Raw genomic sequence first — 15,152 nt, forward strand, 5'->3', positions numbered from 1 at the left:
CCCGGACTCAGGACCAAAGTCAGGTCAAGAACTGCCAGCTAGAAGAGGAAAAATCACATTGAGAAAACAAGCCCATCTAATGGGAGGCAGGGACAGCCACTGTAAGGAGGAGTCCAGCACCCTCCAGTCTTTCCTCAGCTCTAGTCACTCTGAGATAGCTTGTAGAATTCATCACTATCTAAAGCCACTCTGCTGTCACCTCTTTCACATGGTTAATCCTAGGCTTTTTCTGTAGTGTTTCCCACCTTTGGTACTGCCACTGCAGCTCCACTAAGAGAGTGATGCTTTTGGTGGCCAACCCAAACTTTCTGGGGCAAAGCCCAGCTCACCTGCAAGTGATCTTGTGCAACCACTCAACCAACACGATTGATGTGGATGGAGACAATGAGCGCTTTGCCTTTAGCCCTACCTCTGAGTGCCACAATGCGCCTCATAAGTCTTTATAGATCAAAGCCAAATCCTTAGGGAATCCTGATTTACAAGTGGTAGGGGCAGTAAAAGCTACTACTTACTATGCTCATGGCTCACAGCAGTACTTCAACAATGATTGTAGCTTTATGCTTCAGCCTGCCCCACTTGCATCTCCTCCTTGATGTCTCACTGTCTACTGAAAACTTGATGCTGGCAAAAGCAAACCTTTGATTTTTATCCAAAATGTTTTATCTATTGCCCATCATTCCTGGCAACAGCACTTCCCCTTTCAGGGGACAGGGTTTATGACCAGGAGTCCCCTGTGACCCTTCGATCTCTTCTCCATTCCACATTTTGGATATCTCCAGATCTTGGCATACCTTCTTCAGCATCTCCAACCTAGACCCTTTCGTTTTGTCCATACAGCTAAAACTTTTATCCAAGTCTCCCATCATCTCATGATGGGACTCTTTAGCCTGGAAAAGCATAGGCTCAGGGGTGATCTGATGGCCACCTATAAGTTTATCAGGGGTGACCACCAGGATCTGGGGGAACGTTTGTTCACCAGAGCGCCCCAAGGGATGACTAGGTTGAACGGTCACAAACTCCCGCAAGACCGTTTCAGGCTGGACATAAGGAAGAATTTCTTTACTGTCCGAGCCCCCAAGGTCTGGAACAGTCTGCCAGCGGAGGTGATTCAAGCACCTACATTGAACACCTTCAAGAGTAAATTGGATGCTTATCTTGCTCGGATCCTATGACCCCAGCTGACTTCCTGTCCTTTGGGCAGGGGGCTGGACTCGATGATCTCCCGAGGTCCCTTCCAGCCCTAATGTCTATGAAATCTATGAAATCTCCTGCCTTGACCTACTCCCTGCCCTCCAATCCATACAAATGGCAGCTACCATATATTTAATCTTCTCTCCCCGCTTCTGAATTCTGCTCGTTGTCTAAGACTGGAAACATTTCTGGGCATGGAGCATGTCTGGATAGCACCCAGCAAGCACAGCAGGGTATGATCTTGACCAGGGCCTCCCTACGCTGGCATAAGTTACTCAAGAATGTGCTTGTTATAGATGAAGCTGTAAGTGCCCCCTGGGCACCGGTCACTTGCTCCTAAAAAAATAAGTAAAGTTAAATGCATGCGCATGAGGGCCCCCAGGGGAACGCAATGTAGCAATGAAGCCCACATTCCCTCCCTTCTCCTTCCTATGTCTGCAGGGGAAACCCTGCCCCACTGGGAATTCATGCGAGGAAAACAAGCAGCAGGAGCATAGACCCTCTGTATGATGCATCCCATCAAGAGAGGGCAACTTTAAAAGTCTTGCTGGCTCTGTCTGTGAGACGTATGGATTCATCACATCTCCCAGGTGCCAGGGATCTACTTCCCATCTCCAGTTCCACTAGTTTCAGGGCCATAATAAATTATGTACAACGTTTGCTACTCAGCAATCTGGTCCCACCTGAGTGTCAGTGTAATGTTCGTTTGGTGCAGGTATCTTCCACCTGGAGCACCTGTATGTGTGCAACACCAGGAAAAGGGTGATGACTGTAGCAAGGAAGACCATAACAAAAAACTGTTCAAAAATCAGCCTGGAAACAATGATCTTTAAGTTAAATTTGTTTTGCAAAATTTTTGCAAATGACAAGCATCACCTTGATTTTAGCCATCAATACACAGAGAATGAGGTCCTGGATGTGTCAGGTGCAATGGGGATTTGGTCACTGATGTCAGTGGAGCCAAGATCTTACCTTGAGCAGCAGTGTCAAACTCCCTTGGCTCCCTGAGCCAGATCCAGACTGTAGGGAGCCTTACAGGCCAGATTCAGACCCACCTGTGGCAGCATGATGAGCAGCATCAGGGAGCTGTGCGGCTTGATGCAGCTGTTATGCCTCCACCATTAACTTGTGGGATCCATAAACAAGAATTTGGTGGTGGGTCCCTTCATCCCCCATTCACTCTGCTTCTGAATTCCTGGTCTGTCCAGGAACCCTGCAGGTTGTATTTTTGACACCCCTGAGCCAGAGAGTTAAAGCACCAAATGCAATGAAATAATTTTGGGTGGGGGGGGTGGAAAAGGAAATGTGTTAGGAATGTAGAAGAGAGTCATAGCTTGCATATCCAGACCTATATTTGAAGCAGTTGGACATGAGTGAATGTAGGTGTCCAGACCACACCTCTTCCTCCAAACTGTGAAAAAAAACAGAGATAAAACCCTGGCATAAAACCCTATCAGTGGCAAAAGCAGGACTTAAACTGCTATTGCTTTCTGTGGAGCCAAGATTGTATCCCTGTACTACAGGCACTTCTATGGGGAGAAGAGTCGTGAGCATGATCTTGCATTCCCTTCATATAATTCAATACATTAGTCAATTAAATGAACTAAATACCATTACTACCCAGTGGACACATCTACAGATGCACATTTACTGCACAATAAAGTAAATTACTACACAGTACAGGTGCACAGGTGCACATCTACATGTGCATGCCCACACTGTGCAGTAACTATGACGACTTATGCAGATTTGGGCATAAATTTGATACCTGAAGGATATAGGTATAAAATCTATACTGGATTAGTTACTGTGCAGTAACACACATGTAGACACCTTACTGCTCAGTAACACTGTGTGTGTGGACTAATTTGGGACTAACTTGAATCCCAAATCAGACCTCAACCAGCATTAATGCGCTTTAATGCCTGTGCGTGTAGACCCTGGCCTATCCCTACTTACTGTGCAGTAAATTTAATGCTACATAAATGCACATGTAGATGTGCCCAGTGAGCTACAAACTCTGGGGCAGGTGAAACAGCCAATTCAGAAAGAACCAAATCAAGTAGCAGTGAATTAAGAGGAAATTATTTTTGCTTGGTAATGAATAGGCATGATCTTAGATTTAGCTGGTGTCTGACTGGCTGAGCAGCCAATTCCCAGGCCTACCTCCCTGTAGCTAGAAATCTGTCCTTTTCCTGGCTTACCTGTTTTCTCCATGGCTTACTTTCAACCTACAGCAATCTGACAGTCCATAGGGCGCTTACCAAAGCCTTAAGGAATAAGGTGCCTCCCTGCTCTGGCTCCTTTCACCTGGCAAAAGAAATGGAAATGGCCAGAGGGACACATGGATACTGGATTTGGGTTTACAGATTATGTCAAATGAAGAAGGCCAACTTGCACTATAGCCACATAAACTTGCCCACAAAGTCTTTCAGAGCCCATCAGGCTAGCCTGGTAAAGTGACAGCAGCATTGAGCCAACAGAAGTGTATAGCAAGTTCCCTTGCCACCCTCAGCCAAGCAGCAGGGGGTGAAGGGAGGTCACCAGCTGCGTAGAACCGTACCTGCCACAACCCCCAGCTCCCTGGTGGTGACTGCTACTGCTGCAGCTACTGTGGCACTTCGGGCTCAACCTGCTGCAGCTGGGGAACAGGCATACTGCACAGCGGCTGCAGCAGCTCTGAGCTGTGGGATCCCTGAGGACTGTCTCTGGTGCCCCACTTTCCCTCACCTAGATACCTTATCAGGCATGGAGCTACTCTTGTCAATGCAAAGACTTACAGGGAAAGGGAGTGATGGGGAGATGTCACCATTCAGGAACCCTCTACAAATCAATGCCCAGAGCTGGTGTCCCACTTGACACCCCCACACTTGCCCTCACCAGTTACAATACTGGTAGCCAATGACACACAAGGGAGTGACATGGCTAGCTCTGTCTTCTGATGCCTGTGAGTCCCCACCCTGAATGACCACTACAATTGGGTCACTGAGGGCAACAGTCCTCAAGCATGCTGCCATCTCACCCCACCTACCATAGAGCAAACTAGAAAAGAAAAAGCAATGCAGAAATTCTTATACCCCTGCCTATTGCAGAATATCTCAGTTTAATCTGGAATCTGGCATTTCCATTGTTGCAAAGCTTCTTAATTTTGGTGTTATAGGCAAGATGAAAGGTCTTGCTGGAAATCCTTCCAAATGCTCCAAGTGGGAGCCGGACAGATGTAAGACACAGGGAAGAGCTTTTAAAGTTGCTGTAATAATTTCAGTATAAGCATTAGCAATAGGCTTAAAATACAAAAGGAAAAGCATAGGCTAGGTAAGTGGAAGACGGCAATACTGGTAAGTAAATAATAAAATTATCATAACCTACAAAGGGCTCCTGGATTTTCTAACCAAGATGAAAGTATTTTTAAAATGTTACAGTTTACACAGTTACAGGGAAATTAAATCACAAGCTGGAATTTAGAGGAGGGATTTCTGAAGATCAGACCTTCTGAAAATGAACCCCCACACCGAGACCTGTAGAGCTTTGGCAGGAGTGGGAGACTGTGTGCAGGACCTGCATCTAAATGCTTGAAGTAGCCCTTTTCCCATATAAAGGAAAGTTGCTACCAGACTGGCTGCTCCCTCTTCTTGGGGAAGCTATGCAGAGGTTATCCTGCCATTTTTAGGTGGAAACTAATTCTTCCCTTTTTGGGCACAAAATATTTCTTCACCAATTTTTTTTAATTTGGAAAGATTGGGAGCTAAGATTTCATCCCTCTTCAGCTTTATACATGACTAAAACTTCCTCATATTAAAGAGCACAAGAAGCCAAGCACTATTAAGTAGTCTTCCCACATTTCCTTAATGGATGGAAATACACAAAGTTTTCGTGTACTTGAGATGAACCACTCTAACTTGGCAGAAGGAATGATAGAAATCTCCTGGTTCATTGATATCTTCCTGCTAATTTGGGGGCTTTGCTTTACTGAATCAGCATGCAAGTCTGATGTTTGATTATTCTTCCTCTGAACAGCTGGACTCAGCAGTCCTCTACTGGGCTTTACCATTGCTCTGAAGCTGGAGGAGGCATAACCACACTTAAGAACAGACTGATCCTGATGCCCCCTCCTGGAAAATACCCAATTCACATAAGCTTTTAAAGCAACTTAACTTTGAACACAAGGGGCCCTAACTAGTTTGATACCCCCAAGCTTATTAAAAGTCAATGGACGGTAGATGCACTGCTCACTAATGCTTCTTTGTAAAAAAACCCAGCCTAGAATTTGTAAAATTCTATAAACACCTTCATCTGATTTTACCCACCCACAGGCCACAACTGAGGAAATAGCTGCCCAAGCACTTTTCTCACTTTATTAAAGAGATGCAAATAGGTTTAGCACAGTGAGATGAAAACACAAGAGTACTGAATCACTCTCATCTATGCAGATTTGCTATTCATATAGTAACCTTGCCTTAAAAGGTTTCCCTGAGCCAGCAGATAAAGTAAGGGAGAAATGGTTGGTTCTTTTGACATTCAAGAAACAAGTTCTCCAATTAATGAGTAAACAGTACAGATTTTTCCCTTGCTTATTAATTTTACTATTTTTCTCCAACTCTAGATACATCTTGCTTCACAGTATGCAGAACTTTACTTTCCACTCCCACTTACAACATAAAAAATAGGAATGCACAGAAAAGTAGTTTGGACTCATCACATGCTGGTTATTTATAAAGAAACACCAAACTTTGCTCCAAATTTTCTATTAGTAGGAGCAGCATTTGGCAGGGAAGTCCCTTCATTTACTAAGTTAGCAAGAGATATGTTAACCCCTAGATCTGGGCACAGCAAAGAATTTGTTTTACTTGTTTAGTTGCTTCCACTTGGACTTGATATGTATCTAATGGAAATAAATGCAGACACCTCCCTTTAAAGATAAGGTAGGGAATTGTTTTCTGACTCCCTCCAGTCTGTGACCTTTGCAGCCTCCCTAGTATTTAGCATGGAGTTGGCTATCTCCTTTTCTCTTTTAAAGTAGAAGCTGCAGGGGAGCTTCTGACTTTCTTAGGAAGTCGAAGAATATTTGTGATTACTAGTCCTCTCTTCCAAAAGAAAGTTGGGTTTTCTTCCTGGAAAGCCAGATCTTTCATTGCTGTGCCTAACCTTCATGATTTGACCAACTAAGGGTCCCAGGGCATGGGATATTCTGCTTGAATCATCTTTTTTTCCCTTCTTTTCTAGGCTGCCACATGAAATGTCTCCTGACAAGGATCATTTGCTCTTACTACAGGGCAGTGTCATACTGCAAGGGATTACTTTTCCACTGAGGGCAGCTCTGCTTGGCTTATTTTTCCTTGGGAGCCCTTGAATAGAAGGATCAAAAGGACTTCTACCAGAGACAGCTTTAACCTGAGCCTCTGCTAAATGACTAGACAGTAATTAGATGAGGCACCTGTCCCTAACCCACCCCCACAGAAAAAAAAAGTTTAGAGCACTTGCTTGAGTGGGGTAGAGCAGTTGACAAGACTGAGGCAAGGCATGCACTGTTACCTTGCAAAGGCCATCCTGAAGAGAAGGAGGAATGGGAACATAGATTAGAAGGTCTGTTGCTCCAGTGCTCCATGGGGAAAATGGCAGGAATCAAAGTTACTTGCCCTCATTTTGAAAAGTGCCCTGGCAGTAGAAGAAGGCACCCCTATTCTCACCCCACAGTGATGCCCACAGCAGGGGAAAGGCTTTTAGAATCAGTCAAGTCTCAGCTGGTGTGGCAGGTGCAAGATGAGAGCAGAGCAGGAGCCACCTGCATTGCCATGTCCTCCCATCAGTTTGACATCTGTATTTTGTTTCTGTGCTGCCATGGCTGAGGGCAGAAGCTCTGCTCCGACACCCTGACACAATGCATGAGCCTAATGATCAAAAAATCCTGAGAAACGTTGCATATCAGCACCAATGGTGGTTGTATTACTGAGATGGCAACCTATGGCAAGAAGGCCAAAGCTTCTACACCAAGTGCAAAGGAGCACAAGGGTCACTGTTTAGAAAACTATAGGACAAATGAGCACAACAGATACCCAATTTCTCCATTGGCTTCTTAGCCAAGTTGCCCACTTCGCTGAGTTTGTGGTGGGAACAGAGAGGAAGGTTCTGCGTGCTGTGAAGCAAGATGGAGAAAAAGCAAATGCCCTAGCCCTTCACAGACTGTTAGGTTCTTTTTCAAGAGCTCTGCAACTCTTACCCCTCTCTCCCAAAGGAAAAAAGACTTGGGTGCTACATGGGTAGTTTACTGAGCTTTCTTCTATGGTCCACAGTTTAAAAAGAGGAGTGAAAATGACCTGTTGCAGATACCAAGAGGCACATCAAACTGCTGTTTTCAAAACCCTGATTGGTGACCAACAAATCTGTTTTGCATCCCCCTGCCCCAGTTCACAAGCCAGAAAGCTACGCTAGCCTGCTTCCAGGATCCAAGATGAGTGAAACACCAAAGAAAGCAGGGTGCTGCAAGTAAAAAGAGTGATTACAACTTTTATTTTGGTTTAGCATATTTTAATTTTTTAAAATAAAAGCATAGGACACTAGTTTTTTCCTTGAAAAGACGGGGTCAAAGTTGTGCAGCGATATCTGAATAAACAGACCCTGTGTCCATGTGAAATCCTTCAGACTAGGGGGAGGGAACTGCAGGCATAAGAATCTACTCGCACAGAGCGAACTGTGGTATTGAGGCCATCAATTTTAACCCGAGTCCCCCAAGAGTAATTTATATAGTTATGAAGAAACCTTGACAATTTTTTTGATAGTCCATTCATCAATAAAATGGGATAAGCAGAGCTGTACAGAAACTTTACATCTTAGTTGTATTTTAAAATACAAGTTTAACCGGAAAGATGAATATGTAGCTTCAAACCAAAAGGCAAAAGTGCTCTGAAGAGTAAATGACTATTAGAGATCATCTAAATTAAAAAAAGAAAAAAAGAGAGAGACACAAAACAAAGTGAACAGACCATAACTTTATTGGAGATATACTCAGCTACAATTTTTACAAAAAACTATTAAAGGTAATTGTGATCCATAAGGTGCAGACTGCAAATTTCTGCAGCATGATTACAGTATGAATGAATTACATTTTATGTCCCTTAAAGACAGCTGCAGCATGTGATGGTAAATATTTTATTGTCCATCCATCAAATTATTTGTTATTCATTCTACTTGATTTTAACCATCTTTTATGTCAAAACTATTTACAATAAAAATGCCTGCAATTTCCAATTCTTGTTCACAAACATTTTTTTCTGCTATGTAATTTGCTGCTTTAGTAAATTCTGAACGCATCTACAAAGCAATTTAAATAGTCTGTGGTTGCTAGACAAATTAAAAAGGGAAGAAAACTATGCAATACATTGGATAAAATGTACACACACTTTTAGATGCTGTGAGATAAATTAAAATTAATTGTTCGTGGAGTACAGTGCAATGACCTCTATAAATATTTTTTTTTACATAATTTTGATGGAGCTACAGTTGATATTTGGATAACATTTCATGGTCATAATTGTAGTGTTTCAGCTGTTTAAGAACTCATTGTGTAAAATCATTTTAACTTCTTGAAAATTAAAGTGGTTGAACAATATATATCTCGATATCAAGTACCAAAGTCAAAATCCTTCTCATATTAATCATATAACAAATTCATGAACTCCCATGTGAATGTTTGTATAAAAAAAAAAAAAAAAACCCAACAGGATTTAGGCAAACAGACAAATGTAAAATCACAGCAAATTACGAAAGAGTCTGATGTTTTCCAGTTTCCAAGCACTGTCAAGACTGGGATCCAAATTCTCTAGTATTTTCTATGTAAATAGGTGTGTACAATCGGTATGGTGTACACATGAGAACACATTCCCCAGTTGCAGGCTCTATTTCAGTGCTTCTGAAACTTTCTTGGCTTGCACACCCCTTTTTTGAGTCCTACTGCTGTGTATCCTTATGATTCCATGTTATGGATAATAAAAAAGTAACACTGTCACCAGAACCACACTCTAACCTTTCCAACCACCTCAGGAATATATCTGACAGCTGTTCTTCATTTTTTTTCCTTTCTCCCATTTACATTTCCCTTTTCCTTTCTTCTGATTTTCATTTCTTCCTCTCACATACCCTCTAGAAGTTCACTGCATGTCCCAGTATAAGAAACACTGGTATATTTATGTACAAGGACAGAAATCTAAGTTCTGGAATAGACTAGATCCTCAACTGAGGTAAGCCAATGTGGTTCCAGATTTCAATGGAGTGATGCCAGTTTATACCTGCTGAGGATCTGGCCCCAAGTCTATGAGACCCTGAATTCAGCTCTGAGCTTGTACTCAGATTGGCTTGAACTCCTGTTAAATTCTGTACTCTGCAGTCAGTGTAACTTCATCTAATGAGACTGAAAAAATAGTAGGCCTTTTTATATGAACTTTAGCAGCATCAAGCTGAACAAACACTTCAGAAGTCAGTACATGGCCCTTGATATCCAGAAAGAAGGGAGATTTAGTTAAAGCTGACCAAATTACTATGGGCTGTCTTGTAGCAAAAAACTACACTGTGCATAACATGTTGGTTTGTTCAGAGATAATTACAGGAGTGCCAGAGGTCATTCTAATTTTAATTACTTCACATAACAGTAAAAATGATGTAATAAAAAACAATAGTGTTAAAATACAATCAAGAGTTTCGTAACACATCTTAGTTGTATTTTTCACATACAGTAAAAATGCCACAGACATTACAAATGACCTATTTAAGTTGTGCAAGTAAGTGACACATTGCAGGCATTATAATTATCTTTTTCAAATTCAGTAAATCAAAACAGCAGCAAGGCCAAACCACATTTTTCCTCTCTGTTAAGCATATTTTTTCCTTGAAATGAGGTAAAGCATGGTACCAAGTGCAATGCTTATTTGTGCTACATGAACAGAACAGCGCAAAAAAAGCCATAAAAATAAAAATGCAGCATAGTTAGGAGGACTGTTTAAAGTACAGTATAATAGGACTAAGAAGAACAAAACCAGGTTCATGCCAACTAACCCCCACACTATTCATGAGGAGTCTGTGTGGTTGCTTTTGAAGATGGGTTGCAACAGTCCACTTACACTTGTGCTTATAGCACATCAAGCGATTTCTATCCCAAACTTCAAATTATCAGATTTAGGTCTTTAATATCATACACTGTCCCATATCACAATCATATCAACTGAAGGGTAAAACACAGTTCTACAGCATGGAAACTAAGATGACTTTTCTTTCTCAAAAGATATGAATTATTTCAATGAGGTCACACTGGAAGAGAAATTACGGCATTTAAAAATGCATCAGCAGCAGAAACTACTTTATAGTCAGCCACCGCACATTTCAAATGTCCAATTCATAGGCTTTGTCTAATAACAAAGGGATCACTGAACACATCTGAAATACAGAGAAGAATAACCAAATTCAGTTACTTTTTTTACATCAAAACACCTGGTAGCAAGTGGATTTTACTATCAATTTACTGCTAACTGATACACCTCAAAACCCTGAGATCTCATGACCTCCCAAGTTCCAAGTAACAAACTTGTTTTCTTAAAGAAGTCACAAAAGATTTTTTATAGTGACAACTTTAATGTAATTAACTTGTTTTTTTGTAAGAAAAGCTTTACAGATGATGCATCTTCAAAAAAAAGATTCCTAGACCAAGTACCAAAATTGTTAACATGCTGCAGAATCTTGACTTCTGGAACAAAAAATAGTTATAAGTTACCAGTAGATTTTAACTGGGGATTGTTTATAGCAATTTATTACGTAGAATTTTATTGCATAAAACAAGAGTAGTTTAAACGTATTTCAAGACTTGCAAGATTTAAACTTGATACAATGCTCTCTTTTCTCAATCACTAAAAGAAATGTTTTCTTGCAAATATAAAAATTATTATACAATCCACGTGAGGAAATTAATTCTATTTCCAGATTCTCATAAGAACTATTAGAATTCCAAAAGAATAAAAGAAAACCTGGATAGAAAAAAAACAAATTAAAAAATTTCTGTATTTCAGAGAAGCTTAATGACCATCCTTTGCCACTCAGAATTTTTTTTTAAGAAAGCTAGAGCTGACAGGTTATTTATTTATTTAGTGTGCATTTGTGAGGGGAGAGTGGGGCTTTAAAAGCAGGAAATACAGTATTTATTTGTAATTTAACACATAAAACATAGCATCAAGTTCAGACCAATGTGCTGGAAAACATTAACACACCTTGCTCCGCTTTCTCAAAACTTCAAGCATAATTAACAGGGCAAAATTGCAGCAAACCTCTACTGATATTGGTGGGAGTGCAAGACTACCCACAGCTTTTTTAAAAGGTAAATTAAGAGGTATTATAGTTACAGTGCAAAAAATTAAAATTTCAAGCATAATATATAAACATAGCACCAAAACAGAAAAACAATGCATGCAAAAAAAGAAAGAAAGAAAGAGAGAAAGAAAGAGAGAAAAAGAACTGAGGTATTTAAGTGAAGAGTGCCTACAAAAATCTAGTTAAAGAAATATAGGCAAAAGCCTAAAAAGTATGTTCCCCTCCCCCCTCCCCAAAACAGACTGAAACAATGAGCTAGTTCTCTAAATTAAGGACCTAAATCACAGATGTATCAAAAGTACGGCAGTTTATCTCAAACATCAACTTTCATGGCATTTAACAGCACAGCTTTGGTAGGTGAAATATGCATGCAACTCTGAAAAGTACAGTAAGAAATTTATGTGGAAATCTCTCTAAGTGTAAAGGTGCTCCATTTTTTTAAATAAGTAACCAATTGATTATAAAATCTGCAGCATATTTTAGGTGTGATATGTCTAAGGTTATTTTGTTACAGCAACAGTTTGAACTGTGCAATTTACTCACTACTATGTTTCCAGTATCAGAACTATCTAGCTTGCAGGTTTGTGTAAAATTGGAAATTTTAGCCAAAGACCATTATTTTGTTTATGGTATTAAAAAAAATCTGTAGACTAACCACCTCCTCTGTATTGTTAAAAATAACCTAATTACATATATATGAATACAATTTCTATTATAATCCTGTAATAAGTTAAAGTCACAGCTATACTAATGAGTTGTATTGTAAATATAGAGCTGTATCATTGTAAAATGCATAATAAAATGAAGGGAATGTAAAATAGCTTGTTCCAAAAAGGTCAGAAATTAAAGATTACTAATGAGGGTTTATTTAAGGCAAGAACCTTTTTTATGCAAGACAATGTGGCATCAGGAAACTGAAATTTCATTTTACCAGTATGCCAGCCATTTGAATTAAAAACCTGTCCCTAACAAATAAGTGCAATAATGATTGGGAATGTCATCTTAATGCAAAGACGACAAGGAAAAAAGAGGACAATACTGGCACACTTATTCTCTCTTATACCAAATCATCCAATACAGTTTACAAACTGCTTTATGACTGGCACTAGTGCACAGATTGAGGAATTTCAAGATTACTATATATAAATCTAGGAACTGCATTAGGCATAAGCTCCCTGGCCTTCTAATACTAAGCAAAGCTGTACTGACAATAAAAGTCAACCAAAAAGACCTGACAACAATTATTCTGAACACTTGCTAAATGTCATCATTAAAGCACTCTTGTGATTAAACAAAGCGGAAGTGAGGAAAGAAGACAAGATTGTGTTTGCGCAAAAAAACTAACTACAATTAGTTCCAAAATTTTATACATGTTAAAGTTTTGCTATCTATTCAGTTATCAAACAAACTTTAAATTCTGTCTTCAATTTGTTCCTCTCAACATCAACTTTTTAAAAATTTTGTGTGTGTGTGTGTTTTTTTTAATTTTCAATTTTGTTTATTTTTAAGAGGAGTCTCAGCTGTTTAGGACCTGAGGTTGATTTGCTTTGAGGCTTCGTAGTGCTCTTCTTGCAGCTGCAGATTTGGCAATCCTGTAGCTTCTGCCAACACCTTTAAACTTTCCTTTCCCTACAACTTCCACAGTTACTCTGACCTTTCCATCATAAGTTCTTTCTGCAGGACTGCAAAAAAGTAAACACAAATTACAGCCACAATGCGCTAGGGTGAAGCAACACACTAACATTCTTTGCATGGCAGTGAAACATTTAAATATGTATGTTTTCATCTTTCTCTTTTAATTGGAAAGTTTTGTAAGGAAAATGTAATAGGGAAGTAGTCAGTACAAGAAACATCTCTTGCACCTTAGAAAACGAATGAATCTTCTTCAGAGCCTCTTAAAATCCTCAGTAGTTTAGGAGGCATGATTTTAAAATATTTTACAGCAAAGCAGACCCAAACAAATTTACTCTTACCTGAATTTGGCAGTCTCTGGTTCCATCTCCAGCAGCTCTCGTACTGGGGAACGGGGCACATTTGCAGAAAATTTTTCTAAAAGGAAGAAAGGAAAAGGAAAGAAAAACAAATCTAACATAAACTTGATTTTTTCCTTCTGACAGTACTAGATGATCAATTACTATAAAGGTTTTTCATCTCTATAAAAACCTATTACCTATTAATGGCCTCATCATAGGATAGTACACTTGCCAAACCATTTCCAAAGACATTCCGCTATCCATATAAATGGCACCAGCAAGTGACTCGAATATATCTCCCATGGCCTTTGGTACTTCAATGTCCTCTTCTTTTTCCTCATCCTCTTCAGATCTTCTGAGCTGTTTGCAATTATTGAAGAAAGTGAAAAAAGGAGCTGTTGTACTAAGCAGTTTTTTTTAAATCAAGCTTCAGAAATACAAAGTTCTCTCTTCCACCCTGTCCTGCACTGCCTCCTTTGAGCCTTTCATTGACAGTTGTCCACAGCTAAATCATTTCTGTATTCCCCCATGAAATCGAGTTGCTGAATCTAGCGTTTTTCAAACTTGGAAGAAAAAAAAAGAAAAGCAAAGAAAAGAAACACCATATACAGAGACCATACATGCTTTTGAATCCCACTTGCAATAATTCTGTAGGATTTCACCATGGGTATGCTTTTTCCAATGTGAAACTGACTTGTCTCAGTCAGTTAATGCCAGCAAGCCTGCATAGCCAAGAAAGTTTCATATTTTAAATATCTTCTAGGTGGAGGCTTTCAAAGCTGTAAGTCTAATTTCTGGATGAATACACCATGCTCAGTGGGATGCAACTGATATATACAATTTTCATAGGTTATTTGCCTCAGAAGGCAGGTGTAGTATGTGTTAGTGAAATAAATCATTAACAAGAACAACCTAGTAGTGTCAGACTGAGTTAATACTGTATGTATGCTTAGTTATTTGATGCCGGTGGGGGGGGAGTGTTTAATGCATGTGGCAGTGTTTTCTTCTATGCTATCCTATTCATTCCAGAGTGCTATTTTTCTTTTATTGTAGAAAGGTTTGTACATGCACAAAAGCTGCATGCCTTGATTCCAGTACATTCACTTACTGTAATATTCATTTCACTTGCATGTAAAAATCATTTTACTTAAGTCCAAATAACAAGAAATTTGAAGTGAATAAAACTATGATTTGACCACTGCTCCCCTACATAAATATAAGTGAATATCTGCCTATCTTTTTCTCCCCCCAGTGGCCAGCCTCTCACTTAGTTTGGCTGCAGTTCATGAGTTTAAAACGCTATGGCAAATCCTCAGCCCTCTTAAGTAGGTAGTATAATATCATGTACTAGTCCCACCCAACATTTATTCCTAAAATAAATGAAATGGTGTATACACCCTTCAAACAGCAATAATTAGTATTACTAAACATGTTAGGGAATTATGCAGTACTTCCCTAACATGTTTAGTATAACATGTTAGGGAATAACAAAAGAAAGAGGAAAAGTAAGAGGTACAGGAGAAGAGACTAAAAGGTTTTATGAATGATATCTGGAAAAATAAGAGCTGATGATGTGGAAAGGTATATAAAGGTTGATCTAGTTGGCAGGAACTTCAGAAGCAAAAGCTCTTGCATTAATTG

General features: G+C 39.7%; 1 protein-coding gene across 5 annotated transcripts in view; it reads right to left on the minus strand.

Moving 5' to 3' along the window:
• Nucleotides 1-8,162: 8,162 nt before the first annotated feature.
• The window catches only part of DICER1 (dicer 1, ribonuclease III), a 108,334-nt gene continuing 101,344 nt past the window's right edge, over nt 8,163-15,152 (minus strand). For all 5 annotated transcript variants that reach the window (XM_090033949.1, XM_090033950.1, XM_090033951.1 and 2 more), the window contains 3 exons: nt 13,709-13,871; nt 13,512-13,587; nt 8,163-13,220 (listed from right to left, as the gene is read on the minus strand). In XM_090033949.1, the coding sequence (XP_089890075.1) occupies nt 13,055-13,220; nt 13,512-13,587; nt 13,709-13,871 (405 nt within the window). In that variant the 3' untranslated portion in view covers nt 8,163-13,054. The remainder of the gene's footprint in view (nt 13,221-13,511; nt 13,588-13,708; nt 13,872-15,152) is intronic.

The sequence above is a fragment of the Crocodylus siamensis genome, chromosome 2, assembly GCF_052110815.1.
Source record: "Crocodylus siamensis isolate JL-2025a chromosome 2, ASM5211081v1, whole genome shotgun sequence".
Classification (NCBI taxonomy): Eukaryota; Metazoa; Chordata; order Crocodylia; family Crocodylidae; genus Crocodylus; species Crocodylus siamensis.